General features: G+C 41.9%; 3 protein-coding genes across 3 annotated transcripts; 1 reads left to right on the top strand and 2 right to left on the bottom strand.

The window, feature by feature from the left end:
• Nucleotides 1-628: 628 nt before the first annotated feature.
• Nucleotides 629-4,760, bottom strand: bub1bb (BUB1 mitotic checkpoint serine/threonine kinase Bb). The gene is made up of 9 exons (XM_076749013.1): nt 4,658-4,760; nt 3,435-3,591; nt 3,265-3,324; nt 3,022-3,166; nt 2,719-2,915; nt 2,468-2,631; nt 2,143-2,336; nt 1,956-2,056; nt 629-1,614 (listed from the first exon to the last, which is right to left on the bottom strand). The coding sequence occupies exons 2-9, from the start codon at nt 3,575-3,577 to the stop codon at nt 1,326-1,328; spliced, it is 1,293 nt and encodes a 430-aa protein (XP_076605128.1). The 5' UTR covers nt 3,578-3,591; nt 4,658-4,760; the 3' UTR covers nt 629-1,325.
• Nucleotides 4,761-4,829: 69 nt separating this feature from the next.
• zfyve19 (zinc finger, FYVE domain containing 19) lies at nt 4,830-9,628 on the top strand. The gene is made up of 11 exons (XM_076748845.1): nt 4,830-5,052; nt 5,147-5,268; nt 5,359-5,412; nt 5,494-5,660; nt 5,772-5,914; nt 6,068-6,176; nt 6,357-6,575; nt 6,743-6,819; nt 7,050-7,151; nt 7,251-7,408; nt 7,630-9,628. The coding sequence occupies exons 1-11, from the start codon at nt 4,999-5,001 to the stop codon at nt 7,706-7,708; spliced, it is 1,284 nt and encodes a 427-aa protein (XP_076604960.1). The 5' UTR covers nt 4,830-4,998; the 3' UTR covers nt 7,709-9,628.
• On the bottom strand, nt 9,615-16,876 carry ppp1r14d (protein phosphatase 1 regulatory inhibitor subunit 14D). Its single transcript, XM_076748846.1, has 4 exons — nt 16,417-16,876; nt 10,385-10,465; nt 10,013-10,045; nt 9,615-9,853 (listed from the first exon to the last, which is right to left on the bottom strand). The coding sequence occupies exons 1-4, from the start codon at nt 16,594-16,596 to the stop codon at nt 9,785-9,787; spliced, it is 363 nt and encodes a 120-aa protein (XP_076604961.1). The 5' UTR covers nt 16,597-16,876; the 3' UTR covers nt 9,615-9,784.
• Nucleotides 16,877-18,786: the final 1,910 nt, after the last annotated feature.

The raw sequence follows: 18,786 nt of genomic DNA, 5'->3' as shown, positions 1-18,786 counted from the left end.
GGTGCTAAGCCAAATTTTAAAGTAGACAGTTTGGGAACTCACCAGTTGAGAGGATCTTGGCTGGCAGTGTCATATTTCCAATATGAGATTAAAGTCTGTTCCTCCAGTGTGCTGCGCTCACGGAAAAGCTGCAACACTCTGTATCATAGCGCATCGGGAGAGTGACCTCTTGGGGATAACCGCGGCTTGTGCTGCTCCCCACCGCAAAGGGTGGATTTCACTTGCTAATGAGCCAACCAACTATCCTCTAGTCATTCATCAAAGTCTGCCCTGCGAACTGCCTGTGTGAAGTACATCCCATCATCACAGCAGATTAGCTTTAGTCCCACCACTTTACTCAGCGGCTTCTGGGTAACCTTTCCTGGACAATGATTAACATCTGGGCCAGCTGAAAGCATGATTTGCTCATAAAATTCTTATGCCTGGGAAGTGTGCACACAAAAATAAATTAAGTCACTTCATCAGAATAATGATGCAGATACTGTTTTTACTCTTAAGGGTTGTAGCTCTCCATTAGTAATCCGAGTACCCTCACCAGGAATGCTTTCCCTCGCATGCCCCCTGCTGACAGAGCATTACTACACCCCCCCTCCATCACAAAACAACAGAAAACAATTCCACTCATCATCACTCAGACATTCTAACAAGTTTATTGAACACCAGTCATACATGGACTTGAAGGAAGAATTCACTCAGATTGAGAAATAAAACCCAGTCGAATCACCTCACAGGCCTTCTTTCCAATATGTTGTCCTGAAACATCTGCTCAAAAAACTGTGAACGAGACAAATCAACTTAAAAAGGCAGCACACGTAAAAAAGATGCTGTTCTTAAGAACAGCGGAATTGAGAAAAATGGATAAATGGACAAAGAGTGAAATTGGGAGTGAGTGTGATTAGTATTTCTGCTGAGGAGACAACGTGTTCAGTATTTACACAGCAGACATGTAACATAGACACAATCCTGTGCTGATGTCTAAACCTATGCTGATTATTCTTTGTTGAAATTATGTGGATGTGCACTCTTTGCTATTGTCAGTTCAATATTTTGTACTGGATTACACTGTACAGGTGTTCCTATTATTTGGTCCACCTGTCGTATTTTAATGAATGAAACACAACTAAAAAATACTTCAGTTCATAGGGTTTCTAAAAAGCTTTACCCCTTCGTCTTTTCACCTTTCTGAGTAACTCCATCTCTATGAACAAAATATTTACAGCAGGAAAACAAACAACATGTAACAGTAATGACATGATACTTGCAGAAAAATCCTGTCTAAAGCGAAGACTCCACATAAAAGAACTCTGGAAGTCTTCTTAGAGTCATCAGTTTGAAGCACTGGCACTAGCTGGATCCTTCTGGCCTCTGACTTCCTGTGACTCCTGCGCCATCTTTTTGAAGCAGCGTTCCGCTCGCAGTTCCTCAAAGCAGAACTCAGTGGCGCCGCTGAGCAGCAGCTCCTTACAGTACATGCTCTGCTCCTGACGTTTTCCTGACTCTGCTTCCTTCTGTTGCTGATGGTGCTCCTGTAGTCTCTTCAGAGGGGTCTCCTCTCTGCAGGGCTTACGTGATGATAAAACTGTGTTCACTGCCGGGTTGATCTTGCATGGAGTCCTGAGGGGGTAGAAAGAAGATGCCAAAGCAAACCAAAAATTTTTTACTAATATAGCTGAGAAGGTTAAACTTAGGTTAGATCTAACGTTGAAATAAGTCATGAATGGGGCTTGAATTTGTTTTTAATGCTGTAAAATGTGATTTTTATTCAGCTTACAGTGAAATAAAACAGGGAATAGCTGCATTACAATTGAGAGGTTACAACAGGAAGGGCTTTACTTAAGAACTCAATTTCAGGATTATGTTGCTCCTTACACAAGCCTGAATGTGTGATGCAAATTAAATGTTCAGCAATGCATCAAATCTGAAGATGAAACTTCTAGATTCTAGCTGTCACTTACATTGTTGGAGGCTGGTCTGACTCTTCAACAAATGGTTGGAAGGTGGGTTTGGGGGGCGGTGGGGCCATAACAGTATGTCCAAATTTGGTCTTCTGGGGCATCTATGGTACAAACAAAATACAACTGACATCACTGGGTTACATTTGAAAGATCAGATCAACTACCACAGCACCTACTCGTCACACACCTTGACATCACACCATCTTTCAGGCTTCATCTCATTTTCCTTTGCTCTGGCGGTGGGAGGGGCCACCCATGACTCTAACTTAGGCTCCGAAAGGTCAGCACTCTGAATCTTGTTCTCATCAAAGATCACCATCCGACTGTTTGAAACATTGCCGAGGACTGGGGCACCACGTGACTGCAGGCCTCCAGAAATATCTGTTCAAAACACCCAACATTGAAGTTAAACACCCTTTTTTAATGATGATGCTGATATTTAATGGTGCTGGAGCACTGGATATATCATCTTAAAATTTCAACAGATTGATTTTGTTTATTCATGTGCTTACTTCTGATTGCAGTCCCAGACCTGTTGATGGGGGCAATGGCCTTTTTCTTCCCTCTAGGTTTGAGGTCAGCTAGTGAAACCCTCTCAGGTTGTTTGGGCTCATCATCACTATTGTCCTGGTCCACGTTCATCAACACCTGTCGGGATACACGTGCCTGCAAAGCCCTACAAATAACAATACAGAAAACTGTGACAATGCCACAATTTTACATTCTAAAACTATATCTCAAAATTTATCAGTTGAATCCATACTTGTGAAACTGCAGGAGCTTATCATGCGGCTCGGCACATTTCTTGAATCCTTCCTGGTAGACCAGGTCTGCTTTGCGACAGTTGCCCTGGTTCTCATATTCCTCTGACCAAGCGATGTAGAAGGATGCTTGTGTCACTCCTATTTCCTGTGCTTGCATGTACCTGTAAATGTCCAAGGGCTCGGGGCAGTTGTCTGCCTAATAACACACAATACACATGTAGGGCAAGTGTTATTACTGCTGCGGTCATTAGTTTCTAACAGTAGCTAAAAAAAAAAGCCAGAGGTTAAAACATTGCACATACAAATTTGATCCAGAGTTCAACATAGCGTGGGTCGCTGTGATATTTCTTTTCCTCTGTGAATCTGGTTGCGACTCGTTCCAGCAGTGTGGCAAGATTGCTCTCCTTTCCTCCCTGAGGGAAGGTTTGCTCTGTCCACTTAATGTACCTGTAACAGGCAGAACCATGTGGGGGTTACAAATGAGACCTCTCAGGTTTAAGAGCAGCACACGTGAATACACTTTATTGTTTACATGTTTGACTTACCGATCCCAAACATCAAGTGGGTCATCTCCCTCGTACATCCGCAGCTCAGACTCAAAGGCCCTGAAGAAACAAAAAGCCGCAAAACCTCCATCATCATGTGAAAAGTGCTGTAAAGAAGTGTTCAGCAGAAATCGGTGTAACTCGTGCAATGTTTTTAAGATCATCCATACTGTCTCTGCTGGTTGATGGCAGAGGTGAGTCCATCCTGTTGTTGACTGAGTGCCTGATGTAAGGCTGATATGGCTCTGCCTCGCCTCAGCGGCTGGATGTTTTCTTTGCTTAGCTCCCATTCCACATCTCCTCCTTCGGCCATTGTGAAAATTAAATCTAGATAGGTACAGACCAACAAACGCACACATATCAGTTCACTGAATATAATTTAGGTGAAAGACTTATTTCCCCTGACTCCCAATTTTGATAGATTATTTATTTAACCCACTATTAAGGAAACATGCCAAACATTATGTGGTTTCAGAGCTACAGACTTTCTTTGTTTTACACAATTTTAAATTAGCTTTCCTTGGATTTTGGGCTTTTGGTCAGACAAAACATGATGCCTTAAGTTGTCACCTTGGGCTTTTTTTAAACTGACATTATATGGTATGAATTAATCATTAATAATAAAAAAGTAAGATTAATTGATAACAACGTGATTGCCAGCTCCAGCCCTAAATTGTTTTAGATTTGATCCCTTTGACCTTGTTGTAACCTTTCAATATATTCAAAGACTTCTGAAGTAGCATAATTATTCAACCAGACCAACCAGTTTTCGGCTGGCCTAAATAGTTTTTCTTATGTTTTACCAACTTATCTTGCTGCGTGATTCTGTCCTTTGACCTTTAGATTCTAACGCATTGTTTAAATAGCGATGTAAATCACCACGTAACTAATACCCCTTCATGTCTGAAATATATAATCTATAGTTTATCGGAATAGTTATCATCACCTAAATCGTTGCTCGAGTGTTCACACTGAAAAAGACAACAAGCCATGGGAATCATTTCATACCAGGGAAATAGAAGTGACTGTATATTAGCGTACGGATATATAATAACGTTAGATAATAACGACAATGATCCTACATCATCGTATATGAATATATTTTGACATCTAATGACTAAATACCCAGTAGCAACACAACAAATTACTATTTACTGTAGTCGTCATCCTACACATACTGAAGGACATGTGTTTCCAGTGTCCTGGCTGCGTTAATAACGAGGTTTTCTTCTCTCTAACGTTAATGGGTGGATGACGTCGGGAGCTAACACACTAGCTAGCTAACATTAGCTTTAGCTCGATAGTTTTTGACGTTGTTCGTAATATTATCGGAATTTACCAGTCAGATATGAAAGTAAAACTAACGATCTAAAAAATAACGTTTTTCTCCTACCGCTTCCGAACTTCCTTTGTCTCTTTTTTAAAGAAGATTAACGTTACAGCTACAACGTTGCAGCAACACCGCAGCGGTCGGTTCAATGTTTTGAACGAGAGCCGCGAGAGAATTTGCAGAAAGCTGATTGGAGGAATCAGAAACAGGAAAACGCAAATTGACGTCACGCCTTATCTTCCGGGATGGTTCCTGTTTTGATTATTGCAACGTTGAAAGGTTGAAATAGGTAGCTCGCTGCCAAATAGTTGTGATTAATGGGCCTTTTCTTTTTCATTTTAACCCGCTAGCGCAATATCAGTTAATTCTAACTGCCTGTCTCATGACTGTCTGCACGTGTCGACATGGACAACCGTTGTTATTGTTGTGCATCAAAGTTCAATCTCTTCAAGAAAGAGGTAAGACCTGGCTGGCTAATATCAACCACACAGCTATACACATTAAACATTTTAAGGCAAGTAAACTGTAATTTACAATGAAATATCCTCACAGCTGGGTTGTAAGAACTGCGGCCGCTCCTTTTGCTCCAGCTGTTTGACTTTCAGTGCTGTGGTGCCTCGCTGTGGCAACACCCAGCAGAAGGTCTGCAAGCAGTGCCATGGTAATCTGACGAGGTAAAGGTCAAACCATGCAAAACAATATGACTGTGATTACTAATTAGTATCAATAAACATTCTTCCTAATCACCATGTCTTCATTTTTAGAGGGGAATCTCCAAACAGTGCTGGAAAATGGTCTCCTCCTGAAAATTACAAGAAGTCAGTATATGGCAAACTTGAAAAAAATGACACATTGTCAACCCCATTTCATGATATTTAAAGTTCATATTTGTTCCATAGACGGGTCGCTGCGTTTGAGGCCAAACAGCAGGGACAGCAGACCCAACCTCTTGCATTTGGAGGTAACAGAAACATCAAATCAGGCCATCTACCAACCAGAGGCCTGAGTAAAGAAGATCAGGCTATTGCTGAAAGACTTCAAAAGCTGAAGGAGGACACCACACCAAGTAATGAAATGAGATGTTTAGCAGCTACTACTCTGATTTAATGTGACAAATACACTAAAAACAAATTTTCTCTTGACAAAAGCCATCGTAAGCTTGTTACCTCTTCTTCAGAGTCTGTCCCGTCTGAAAAAGAGCTGGAGTCTCGCCTTGCTGCGCTGAAAGCTCCCAGCCAGCCAGTGCCTTCTGCAAGAGAGATGGAGGACCGTCTGGCAGCTCTACAGGGTCAACCTCCACCATCTCAAGCCCCTCCACCTGTGAGCTAAAGCTCTTCCTACTTGTTTTGTGGCTCGTACATTATGGCTCATTGACAGCTTTAAGAATTTAAGGCTAATTTAGAAGGACGTGAATGCTAAATAGTTTACTGTAATTGTTTACCAGTATATGTTCTTGTGTGCTCATCTGTGCAGGTGCACCAGGCTCCAGATAACAGGACTCAGACTGAGCAAGCTAATGATCTGATTACTCAGATGACAGAAGAAGTTGCCATAGACAACCAGCAATCAAATCCTGAATGCAGTAAGATGTTACTTCTCCCATTGATTTCTCCCACATACAGTTAATAATTAACAATGCAGTCATATCGTAGTTTTATGCAATCATATGCAATGATTTTTCTGACCAAAATATGGCTTTGATTAGCTAGCTAGTGGGGATTTCCTAAACATTCTGCAACGTACTCTATTAATCCTTCTGCAGGTGTAGATGGCCGTATGAATGATCTCAACAAGGGGGAGGGGGGAACATTGGATGAGAATTTGGACGAGAACCAGGAGGCGGTCAAGCAGCTGGAAACTGAAAAGGCCCGTCTGCTGGAGGAGGCCATGGAGGAGCTGAGGAAGGAGCACCATTCCCAGGATCAGGTCCTCCACATGGCCAAGAGGCTGGCACAGCTGAAGGGGCAAGACCCAGACAAAGGTATATCACAGACAGAGATCTTGGTGTACCACTTTCTTAACCTTATTTGTTATCCTCACTTTAACATTGGAAAGTCAGAAAACATGGTAAGAGCTTGAGCTGTAAACGGTGTAACCATGACAGAAGTGTGAATGTCTTAGTTGTTGTATTTGTCACGTCACTTCTAGTTACTATGGAGGACTTTCAGCATCCCGACAGTGACGAGGAGACTGAGGAAGAAGCTGTGATGAGAGTGTTAAAACAGGTCTGAGGCTTAATGCAAAGTAAAGTTCATAGTTCATAGTGTAATGTAGATATATAGTTCGTCTTACATAACTAAACACTGAGTGCTTATCACACCCTTAAAGATGATTGTGAACTAAGCTGGAGCAGTTCAGGGGGCCACAAGGGGCTGCTATTTTGCCATTTTAATCATTTGTAATGTGAATTGGAGGACATGTTGTGAAATTCATGTATTTTTGACTGTTGTTGCAGCTCTCTGAAGAGGCTGCATTGGATGAAGCCAGTGGCTACAACATACCTTTAGAACAGAGTGGACCAAAGAACACAGAAAAGAAAAAGGCCTCGAAGAAACCAGTATGAAACAACAGCCAAAATACAAAGTCATACATTTTCAAGCTATTAGAGAGAACAACACGTAATCCCTCGTTGGTCTGATGTGTTTTAAACACCCAGGTCTCAGCACCTAAGAGCAGGATTTCACCAGCTGCTGTTGCACGGCAGCCATCAGACAGCGATGATGAAGAGCTTCCGTGGTGCTGCATCTGTAACCAAGACGCAACCCTTCGCTGTCACACCTGTGATGGAGACCTATACTGCAACCGCTGCTTCAGGTAGCGTAAGAAACATTCATTATAAGAGCCACAACAATAATCTCGTAATAGAGCTTTGCATGGAAATCTTTGTTCTGATGCCCAAGAGCAAAGGCTGTGATTTGGAATGTATACCATGGCCCAGATAAATCGTAGGCAGGCTGCTGCCATACTGTTAAGCAGCATGAATATAAAGTATTTAGTGTGATGAATTATCAATCCACTCCCCATTATCTCCCCAGGGAAGGCCATGATAAATATGACAGGATGGAGCATCGCACCACTAACTACACTGCACCAAAGAAGAAGAGGAAGACATGATAGTGAGACTGTGCTGTAGTTGTTTGCCTTATCAGGCTCTGGTCAGTCATCACTGTTAGACTTGTGCTTTAGACTAAAGTGACCTAATATTGTCAATAAAACAGCATCTCAGAAGATTTAAACACTACCTATTATCTAAAGCAAGCCGGAACTCTAATTTTAACCCAAACTTATTTTATCCGAAGTGGTTCTAAACGTGTTCGTCTACACAGACCACAGGAAGAGCAGCATCTGCTTTCTGTAACTGCTTAAAGATGAGCTCAGCAAATCAAAAACAATGGGTAACATATGGCAAAGCAGACTAGAGATAGACGTAAATGTTAATGTAAATTAAATAAAATGTGTATAATAAGAAAAACATAGCACCTATTGTTTCTGTCATGTATAAGAATAGAAGTAAGTACATCTTCCTGAGGCTACTAGACAGTGTTGGTATTCTAGAAAAACTTTACAGCTTCTGCACACAGAAAAGTTTTAAACTGTCCAACAGGATAAGAAACTCGAAGCCTTTTTCTTATGTCACTTGTCCTACTTCCCAATTGCAACAAAGGCTCAAATTAGATGCACTTTGCACTTGTCGCCATTTGATTCTTTTTTTTTTTTTTTTTCTCAATTTGACAATACATTCAGAAAGCAGACACATCACGAGCTCATCTGGAATGATGTACAGTCCCAGACTACTGTCAGCTCTGGACTGAAGGAGTACAGAGGAGTCAGTATAAAAGGATTACTGAGGGCTTTGTTTTCTCTTGGCAGGCACTGCAGTCACTCTTGTAATCTATGTTTGGCTGCAAGTCTGACACGAGTATTGCCTTTCTTGTCCTTGTGTGTAATTTCATTATAAAGGATGCAAAAGTGTTTGGCGCTTTGTCACATCTTTAACGAACGTAGCATTTCTTTTTAGTTATATTTTTAACGCTGAAGCTATTTTTTTTTTTTTTTTTCTTGAATCACGCGGCTGGCAGGCCGTGTCAGAAGTGTAGCGTTACGGTATAGATGGCCTCTGTGTCAGAGCAGTAAGAGTGGAAGTGGGGGGCGAACCAAGCAAATTACTATAATGGAGCCCTCAGCCCAAAGACCTGTATATGACAGAGAGAGGGCCAGAGTGCAGTTTCATCAGTGTGCATTACTGTCAAGCAAACTGAGGAGAAACCATAATTACACTCTCCTCTGGGGGCCTGTTCCATTAAGGTTTGTGTGGAGGCCTTACTGTGTTTTGCCTTTTCTGGCCATGTCAGACACACACCACAGACAGGAAATGGACTAGGATAATGGATGCATACTTAATGGACCTTCCTGCCACTGTGTTTACTCCTAGACTTGACGTGTCAACGTCTCCTTTGTTTCCATCACTGTGTTGAAAAATTTACAGCAGAAAACAGAAGCTTGTGTTCTGGGAACAATGTGCTGACAGCCGTGCTTGAGCAAAGTCTTGGACTTTGGGACATAATCATTCTTTAAAAGCTAATAAGTGTTTTATAGCACTAATAAAGAACAAGCGTGGTAACATGATAGTATAACTGGTACTGTAAATTGATGTGTGTAATAGACATGTCAATATTTATTTGTATATGTGGAAGGAATAATCCCTGACGATACTGTACTGTTGGTCACACTGTTGAAAATCAGCTGTAACTCCTTTTTATAATCCATCAACAACCTTGTCTTGAAAATGTTCAATTTTATTTTGACATACAACACTGTTATCAGAACAAAAACGTTTTATGTACATAAATAGGCAACCGAAAATGTACAGTCTTGCACAGGAAAAAAAAAAAACAGTCCGTCTGAGTAATAGTCAATACAGATTTTATCACATGTGCATTATTGGTATGTTTATGGGAGACAAAATGTTATAGCAGTCCATAAATTAAAGTGAAATGATAATAATAATAATAAAAATTCCATTCAAAACCTCGACTACCCTGGTTTTAGACTGGTGCTGACCCTGGGAGGGGGCGGAGGGCAGGAGGAGAGTCCCACAGACGTGTGAACCGCACATACAGGCATCCGAAGAGTTAATGCATGGGAAGATAAGAGGCTCCACATTGTCTCAATTCTTTATTTGACCTATGATTATTTCTTCAAGGGACCTGACATTTTGCGTAGACCTTTTATCCTGTAGAGCAGCCCGTTGATAAAATCCTACAGGGAAGATGGAGAAAATTGATTTTTTTATTTCTGCATTTTACAGACTAGACAAGACAACAGTACCAGTAAACAAGTCATCTTTTTTTCCCCTCTGTTAAATATTGAGATCTTTATAGGCTCGTGTGTAGTTTCATATATCTTTTTTTGTCTCACCTCTTTTGGCTTTCCGCATTCCTGCAACAACTCCTAACAAAGAACACAAACACAGGAAGGCTCACTAACAACTCTGGACATTGCTTTTTCACTGCAAACATTGCAACACTGGATTCCAGCAAGGGCCCAAAGCTTGTTAAGAGATTACCCCACATTGCATATAGTTAGCTATGTACCCAGGTGTCAACTAGGAACAAGGCGTTAAAAGGTTAAAATTCTGGACTCCTGGGATTCAGGTTGACCTTTGCTTGAAGAACTTGGGTACCAGTTCCATGAAGCAAAAAATAACTAGAGACGCAATGTGAATAATGGCTAAAAACGCAAGAAGAAAAGATTGTGAAATTGTTGATACGTTAACTTGCGCAATCCCACCTGCAGCCGGGTTCTCTGCCCCTCGTCTGTCAGCTCCAGGAGCTCATCTATGTCAATCTCTAACTCTGGAATCTCTTCCTCCTGTAAAAGCAGCGAGAAACAAAAGTTAAGGTCTAAGGTTGATATTCCTCTGCCGCTATATTGCCCACACGTGTGTATTTCTGCATGCTACAAAAGCTCTTATATAATGCGAGTTTCTTGCTATCCTTTCACTCCACGAACTGAGCAGAGTCATTCAGAAGGAAAAGAACGCCCAAGATGTGATCTAGGATATGATGCAACATGGCATTTCATCGCAGTGTGGTAATGAAATCCTTGCACCATATCATATAAACTGTTTGACTGTCAAGTGTTGACACTGTGCTTTTATCGATAGCCAATCATCTGAGTTAATAGTGTTGACTGTTTTGTTGAATAAACACTTTGTCTCCCTTTATAATTTCTCATAGCAATGATGTGATTGATGATGTGCTGTACACATAAGCAAAGCTGAAGAGCACTGAGGCATGAAGGCAAAAAGGCTCCAGGAGGCCACACTTGCCACATGCCATCATCAGATTTCATGGATGGTTTACCCAGCTAGCATTTAGCTCAGCCATTACTGAGAGATTACTTCCAGTAGGAATGTTCTCTAAAGAATATATTCATCTCAGCTCCAGTTGTCTCACATTGTGTTCACACCTGAGTTATAATACAAACCCAAGGGCAGCATTGGACTTTAAATTATGAACTTGAGGTCCATATAAACCCCTTATTTCTAAAATGTTAGCCTTAATGAAACAAAGGCTGGCAGTCTCAAGTTATAAAAAGCCAATAAAGCAAAGTAATCAGTTCATATCACAAGCCCTTATCCGCACCTTCGGGGATGAAGAGTGCTCATGGAGGGATCCTGAACACGAAGATATCTTGAGTCAGCAGGCGGACACTCACGTCTGACAAGTGGGGCCTCTTTTTAAGGGGGATATTTTCTGGTTGGGGAGTTTTCATGGCTGTTGAGGATGGGACTCGCACAGCTTTCTGGGTGAGGAGAGAGCTAATCAATGTGGAAGTGCTGAGTGGCGGAATAGATGGGCCCACCTTCAGAGTCCCCTGTGCCCCCTCTAATTGATACATGCTGCCAGTATGGACGCCCATGTATTCTGCTGATGTCTGCAGGACACAGGGCCGTGTCCGTGATGTACGCTCCTGCGCTGTGTGGGCTTTGCTGTACCAGCTCGGCTGTGGGTGGTTGTGTTGTGCTTTGTGGTTTGCGTTTTGTGCTACATCTTGTTAGACCAAATGCTTCAAATGGTTTAGTGTTAATGAAGTAGTCCAGATTTCTTTTAACTACTGCCCTGTTTAACAGTCACTGCATATGCACTGTTGTAAATCAACCTGGTATATAATTAGTGGAAATACAGTGGAAAACAAATAATTAACCTATTACATTTGTGTACAAAGACACAAATGTTTCCATTGTTTCATGACGCTCAGCACAGCTTTCAAACTAAGAGGGAAAAAACGCACCATTTTCACACTAAGGTTTGATTGCCATGTGAAAATAACCTGATTGCCTCAAGGAAGTAGTTGTTTTAACCCAAACCATAACCTTGTCCTGAACCTTTTGGTGCTTAAACCTAACGTAAAATTTGAAAGTCAAGACCAACGTTAGATATTTATTATTGCTAACTTGATTGTTGTGGAGCTGGCATCTAACTTCACATTTTGGAGATAAACATATTTGCTGTAATAGACTGCTGTATGTAATCATGTGTGGTGGATCGTACTTATTTGCACTGAGCAAGGATCGATAATATATTACTATTAATTGCAGAGAACTGAATGGCTATCTGGAGAAGCGTATTCAGTAAGTGAAGGATGAATGTGAGAGTGACACTTTAGTGATGGCATGAACAGGGATATGCTTTATGGCTTTAATCCCCTCTGTCTGCCCGTGAATGCAGCACAATGACGAGCACTGCTGAATATTGCTGAGGGAAACGTGTGCATTTATCATGAAGAAGTGCTGTGACCCTAATAACTTTTCAGCATTTCATACACGTAGTGCAAATTTTCAGCTTGTTGAGATTTACCTTCATTGTCAGAGGAAAATAGCATTTTAATGAGGCCTCCGGGCAGAAGTGTCTCAGCTGCACTTTTTGAAGTTGAAAGCAATAGACTGAAGCGAAAATGAATGTTGGCACTTGTACTGGAATTCATGAATATTAGGCTGGTTTTCAGAGGTTTGTAGTTTTAGACAGGCAATACAGATGCGGTCTAAATAGCAGTTGGATTTTGTCAAGAAAGGGTGACCTTCGTTATAATTATAATTCAGAATCAGCAAAGTTTCATCAGTATCATCATGTTTTTTATCCTTCGTTTTTCCATTTGATTCTTAAAAGCGCTTGTAGTTGTTTTGTTGCACTTCATTAGTGATCCAGTTTGATTTGATCTTTTCAGACAAACACCTTGTTTAGGATTGCACTATAGAAATGAAGTTTACTGAAATTGCCCTAAAGTTGACGAATCGATCAGTCTGCCCTTGACTATCCAGCACCAGGACACCATTTTTACTGCACAGTCCAGTACAAAATACAATATATTCAGCAAGTTGTTGTCATATTCACTCAGTGCTTTTAAGCTCCTCAGAAGAGGAACCATAGTGATTGTGGTGACCCATTGAACTTCACCAAAATCTCCACTCAGTACATAGCATATTTTAAATGATAACGGAGAGATTATCAGGTTTATTGAACACGCTCATGCTCCCAATGAAAGGATCTCTATCTGTTTGATCTTTATAGAACTTTTCCTGTAGTCCCACCTTTAGGTCAATGCATCAACATTTAAAACAAGAAGATAAAACGCCGTATTACCATGAACAAAAGCTCTAGATGTTCACTAGCTGTGGAAGATGGATGCTTTTTAATTAGGTGACTCACTGACCTGTTTTGTTGTGCCATGTTGGCTCGTTTACTTTGTTTGTTGTTCTGTTTAACTCGTCTTCAATATTGTTGGTGTAATGAGGCAGCTAGCAGCATGTTAGGCTTTTAGCCTGTTGACATTTAAAGCAGCATATTGGGAAATACACTCTCATATCTGTGCACTAAATATGAAGCTACACCCAGCAGTTTAGCTTAGCATAAAAAGTGAAACTGCAAATAAATGAAATAAAACATGTTAATTGGTGAACTTCAGATGTGCTCATAGATGGGTTTTGTTACATTTGACAGAGGTGGGCTCGCTGTTTCCCCCTGTTTCTGCTCTTTACGATAAGCTAAGCTAACCAGCTGCTGGGTGTAGTTCTGTATTAAACAGACAGATATGTGAGTTGCCAATTTTCTCATCTAACTCTAGACTACAGAGCTAATAGGCGTGTTTCCTAAAATGTGTCTTTTGCTACGCTGTATAAGGCTAGATTCAAGTAGTTCTCTGCATGTTCCTTACATGTATGAGTAATGACACTCACTATATCAAATGAGAGACTATTGCAACAAAACATCACCATCAAACACAGTGTGGTTCCATTCCGCATACTATGTGTTTGCTGTTATAATGTAAAGGAAACCATGGCTGGGAAAAACCAGCTGTTTTGAGAAGTTGCAAGTGTGTGGATAACATATCAGACCCTTCCCTTTTCCTGTCAGAGGCACGAGCTGCCCACAGGTCAAAATATTCATTAACTTCACAGAGAGTCATGCCAGTTACAGTTACATAAAGTTAACAGAGTGCAAGATCCAAAGACTGTTATCCAATTATACAAGACTGGGACATTTCCTAAATAAGAATTAGAACTTTTGGCAATGATGAGTCTGCAATACATCAACTCTTAAAGAAATTAACTTTGTGCCATTGAAAAAAATCAGAGTTACTACAAGCCTAAACATGGCTCAACTGCTTCAAGTCTATCTGAAAGCTGTGTTTCCACACCATTTTTATTTAGTTCATCGTATCTCAAAAGGTGTGAAGTTTGCAACGAATGCGTCCACTCCAGACCAAGGCAGCACTTGTATGAATTAGAGATGCGGATAAATAATTCAGGCGGTGACACAGGGGACTGATGGTAAATGCTTCCACGCGGAAGACTCGGAGAACCAACAGAGTAGCCTTCCCCCTGAGCCCATGCAATATTCATTACATTGGCCAGTACACATGGACAATTCACGACTAATTCCACACAAGTAGCTAATGCAACTGTCCAGTCCAGTCCAACTACTAAGTAAAGCCTCCATTTTCATACTGCAAGGTCAGGACTATTCTTAGGGAAATTATACAGAGAGAAACTTTCTAGTCTTATTGATATCTATCCTCATCTCATCAATCATACCAAGAGCTCATCATTCAACTTGCTGGGGAAACATGCACATGCACTGTCTGTGCTGCACATTTGCTGCACATTTATCTTCATGTTGGATTATGTTAGTACCAGAATATGTGAGTCTGAGTCCTGCGAGCGTGAAATAATTGTATGTTTCTGGGACAAGATCAAAAGAGTACACAGAGAAAGACTTCAGATCTGTTTTTGTTATCAACACGTCCTGGTTTCCACTAATGTGATTTATTCCACCCTCGGCTTTACAAGCCTATTATCATATATTACCACAGGGGAGAGGGCTTGGGATGTAAATGGAGTAAAGCTCATAAAATAAGTATTATGATGAGGAAAATAGTTGCACAATATTCCTGGCACTCAGCTGTAACTTGGGTTTGAACATGCTTAACCCCTCCTATCTGCTGGTGTAGAAGATGAGTAGAGATAACTGGAGAAACTAATTGTCTATCACTACATTTGCTGTAAAGAACTTCCATGTCAGCCAGCCGGTCAGATAGATGTGGATGCATGCTCACGTTGTGCAGTGCTAGTACATGCCATCTTGCAAAAGGCTGCCTGGCAGTGTTAGGGGATGCCAGACAGAGAGGTGGCTCCAGGCCATCTGCAGCCAAGGGTCTCCATGAGGTTCGGGAATTAAATGAGAAACAGTTTGTCTCGGCCTTATCCAGCATGAAACGGAGGCGGTGTTGTCATCTGATCTGCATCGTCATTAGGAAGCTCCTGCTCCTAAACAGACACCCCTAATTCCACTGTGCCACGCTGTCGCCTCATGTGGGCGATGAGACATCTGTTGCCATGGTTTCCCCTCGGAGAATGCCAAGCAAATCAATATGGAGCCTCTGACATAATTGGATTGTATCCCACAGTACAGGAGTGGAGTTATGAAGGTTGTGTTGCTGTGTGTGTGTGTGTGTGTGTGTGTGTGTGTGTGAGAGAGAGAGAGAGAAAGAGGCAGACAGAGAGAGCCGCCTGATGTCTCGCCATAATCCCCTGTACATATTAAACATTACCATCTCTGCAATGTGGCCATTAATTAGGCACACCCTGGAAATAATGAGCACACATTTGCACATTACAGCTCTTCTTGTTTATACAACTACACTGAAGTAATGTGTCTGCAAACAGAGACAGGACACGCACAGACACTAAAATGATGACACAGTGCCACCATAAAAGCAAGAAATAGATCTCAGGCCATAGCTTTTATTTTTTATTTGTTTCTCTGCAACTTCCTTATTACTTCCTCAGGTTTGTTTGCTTCTAATGTCACTGATGGTAGAATCTAAGCTATTCAACTTCACAAGGTGTAAAATCAACTGCTGAATGCCTCAATTGTAAATTTAGCCATATGTTAAAGGGGTCTAGGTGCTACGTTGACAGGGTTGCAACATGCCTGTGAATGCTCCCTAATGACTTACATCGGGCATCGGATCTATGAGAAATAATCTAATCACTATGGTAGAACACCACGATGCACACCGAACAGCTGATACTGCAGTCAGGTTGATGACACATGAGGGCTTGTGTGCCAAAAATTGCAGTCATGAGGCAAAAGCTACTTGTCTCCCACCCACTCCTCTTTTAGGTCGCTGTAATCTCTCACACATGATGGATAGTACACCGCAGGCACCGATGAGCAGTCCAGTTCCTGCCTTTCTCCTTCCCCTCACCTCCTCCTCAGTATGTGTGTGTGTGTCTGTGTGAGCCAGCCCTACCCTACCTCACAGTCAAACAGCAGGTGCAGCTGCCCGTCGATCCACTCCTCGATATCCAGCCTCCTCTGCAGGTCCTTGCGGTTGTATTTGACTGTCAGCTTGCCCAGCTTGCGGTGTGCCGGCTCCTCTGTTTTGTCCACTGCCTGGAACATCACCCTGGACTGGGTGCTGGGCTCTGACGCCATGGCTGCCACGGCCTCAGGAGAACCGTGGAAACACACTGAGCTCTCTCTCTCTCTCTCTCACACACACACACACACACACACAGACAGACCCACTGGCTCCCCCTGCTCTGTCTCTATCTCTGCCTTTCCTGTGGGCTGCCGTTCCCACGCGTATCTCCTGTTATCTTGTTGAGTGTTCCTGCTCTCCCTCTCTGTAATGCTGGCTCTGGTTCTCTGCCTGTCCTTGTCCTCCCTCTCTCTCCCTGTCTTGCTCTCCCTTCCTCCTCCTCTTGCAACACCCACTGGCTGCACTATCAGGAGGATGGTAATGAGATATGCCTCTGTGCGTGTATGCGAGTTTGTGCAAGCATTTGTGTGTGTGTGCAGCTTATAGGATGTGTGTGTTTGCTTTTTGCTCTCTCCCTTGATGTTACAGCAGGTGGGAGAGCATAGGTCAATTACAGCAATAAAAAGTGAGTATGAGTAAGATGGCAACCACAGCAATCAAGTTAGGGATATTACTCTGGCTGAAAATGTGCAAACGTGTCTCAGAAACAAATGTGTGCTTTTATTCTTTTATCTCCGTTCATATGATTTGCCATCAGAAACATCTGCATACCAAGCCGTATTTTCTTAATGCTCAAGCAGTAAGAGTATCCAAAGTATTTATCTGCTCACAAAATCAAAAGGGTTTGACATGCTAAGGGCTCTTGTGTTCACAAACACGTCCAACAATAGCTGGGTCCCCCTGACAGGTGAGCCAGGGTTCCTCTAGTGTGATAGCTGCCTTGTCCTTTATAACAAGCATTATCAGGTGTACGTTTAATAAGCCTTGAAGTCAAATTGGCATCCTCAGTTACGCACCCATGAATAATGGATGAATAGGGGAGCACTGTTTATGGCTGTTTGGAAGTCAAATGTCAAATAAGAGTCTTGAAACCATCAATGTTTGTGAGGCCAAATACCAACAGTGGCACATAACCTAAGGTCAGAAATTCATAGTTGTACCTCCTGGAGCCAAATTATGACAGCTGAGACAACAGAGACAACAGAGCTGCAGAGTTTCCACAGATCCTATTACGATATGAATAATGGGGTTCAGTTTTTTGTTTTGGCAGGGGCTATCAATCAGCCGTAGCTGCACGTGTTCACCCACTGATGCACCGTCTGTTACAAACACTGAATTATTGAGTGTCTCCAGCAGCTCACCTTTCCAGGCAAACAAATTCATTCATCTCGTCTTATGCTTCTCCGCTCTGCACCGCCGGGTTGTCAAAAAAAAGGGGGGGGGGGGGGGGGGGGCACTGAGACCTGCGTGAGGCCTTCTCACCTTGGACCCTGCCAGGTGATGCACTCTAGGCGAAAAGGAAAGCAGAGGCAGGAAATGAGCTTCACCTCTACTGTTTTAACCGTCTTAACTGAGTAAAGATGCAGAATCTCATTGTCAGGAAGCTGTAGGGTTTGTGGAAACCACTTTTGATCCTCTGGCTAAATGTGACTTGAATAATGATTTAGACTGAATCACTAAACCAATCCATCTGCATTGCCTAATCTGAGCGACCACTTCCTGCTTCACCTAACTGTTGACAACTTCAGTGGCGGCATCATGACTCATCACACACTGTAATTAGATGACTCAGCGCATGAATCAGCTCAGCATCACTACAGTTGTGAACAGAGGGTTGGGGTCCTGTCAGTTGAAATGAAGAAGTCATGTTAATGATGATACTGTATGTCAGAAAGAAGGAGCCAAAAACGGATCTTTTCCAACGCTTTGAGAAAAAACTAAATTAACTGCTCACCCTCAGCTGCTTCCTGAGCTGTAGGTGGGATCATACTGCCACCTTCTGGATTCTGCCCACCACATATATTTACTCCTATAAACACAGCTCTGCCATATTGCCAGATTTGATATTTCTTTTGACTGTCGCCATACTAGAAAGCCCTGTGTGCGCCTTACTTGAAAAGAGCGACACAAACAGAGTTATCTCTATTACTGCTCAACGTTTTCAAAATAGGTATGATATTAAGACAACAGTAAATAATTCCCTTCATTTACACTTTATTTTGCTTTTTATATTTAGTAAGCTCATCATCATACAATAAAGTTTTAATCACCTACCCCCGCCACTTAACTTGGATATAGACATTGCATGATGTTGGCCACTGTTACTTGTTTTAAGTTACCTCCATGTACATATGTATGTATGT

Source organism: Chaetodon auriga, chromosome 14, assembly GCF_051107435.1.
Source record: "Chaetodon auriga isolate fChaAug3 chromosome 14, fChaAug3.hap1, whole genome shotgun sequence".
In the NCBI taxonomy this organism is placed as follows: Eukaryota; Metazoa; Chordata; class Actinopteri; order Chaetodontiformes; family Chaetodontidae; genus Chaetodon; species Chaetodon auriga.
The sequence above is the reverse complement of the archived record's forward strand: the minus strand, read 5'-3'. Positions and strand labels throughout refer to the sequence as shown.

Excerpts from the sequence above, each read along its gene's own strand:
- bub1bb (XM_076749013.1), bottom strand. The coding sequence starts at position 3,577 with ATGGCCGAAGGAGGAGATGTGGAATGGGAGCTAAGCAAAGAAAACATC. Across the intron at positions 2,916-3,021 it reads TTGAACTCTGGATCAAATTT|GCAGACAACTGCCCCGAGCC; the intron begins GTATGTGCAATG and ends GTGTGTTATTAG. Across the intron at positions 2,337-2,467 it reads GTCTGGGACTGCAATCAGAA|ATATTTCTGGAGGCCTGCAG; the intron begins GTAAGCACATGA and ends TGTTTTGAACAG.
- zfyve19 (XM_076748845.1), top strand. The coding sequence starts at position 4,999 with ATGGACAACCGTTGTTATTGTTGTGCATCAAAGTTCAATCTCTTCAAG. Across the intron at positions 5,269-5,358 it reads TGCCATGGTAATCTGACGAG|AGGGGAATCTCCAAACAGTG; the intron begins GTAAAGGTCAAA and ends CTTCATTTTTAG. Across the intron at positions 5,661-5,771 it reads GAAGGAGGACACCACACCAA|AGTCTGTCCCGTCTGAAAAA; the intron begins GTAATGAAATGA and ends CCTCTTCTTCAG.
- ppp1r14d (XM_076748846.1), bottom strand. The coding sequence starts at position 16,596 with ATGGCGTCAGAGCCCAGCACCCAGTCCAGGGTGATGTTCCAGGCAGTG. Across the intron at positions 10,046-10,384 it reads GGCAGAGAACCCGGCTGCAG|GAGTTGTTGCAGGAATGCGG; the intron begins GTGGGATTGCGC and ends GTTCTTTGTTAG. Across the intron at positions 9,854-10,012 it reads AATGCGGAAAGCCAAAAGAG|GATTTTATCAACGGGCTGCT; the intron begins GTGAGACAAAAA and ends TCTTCCCTGTAG.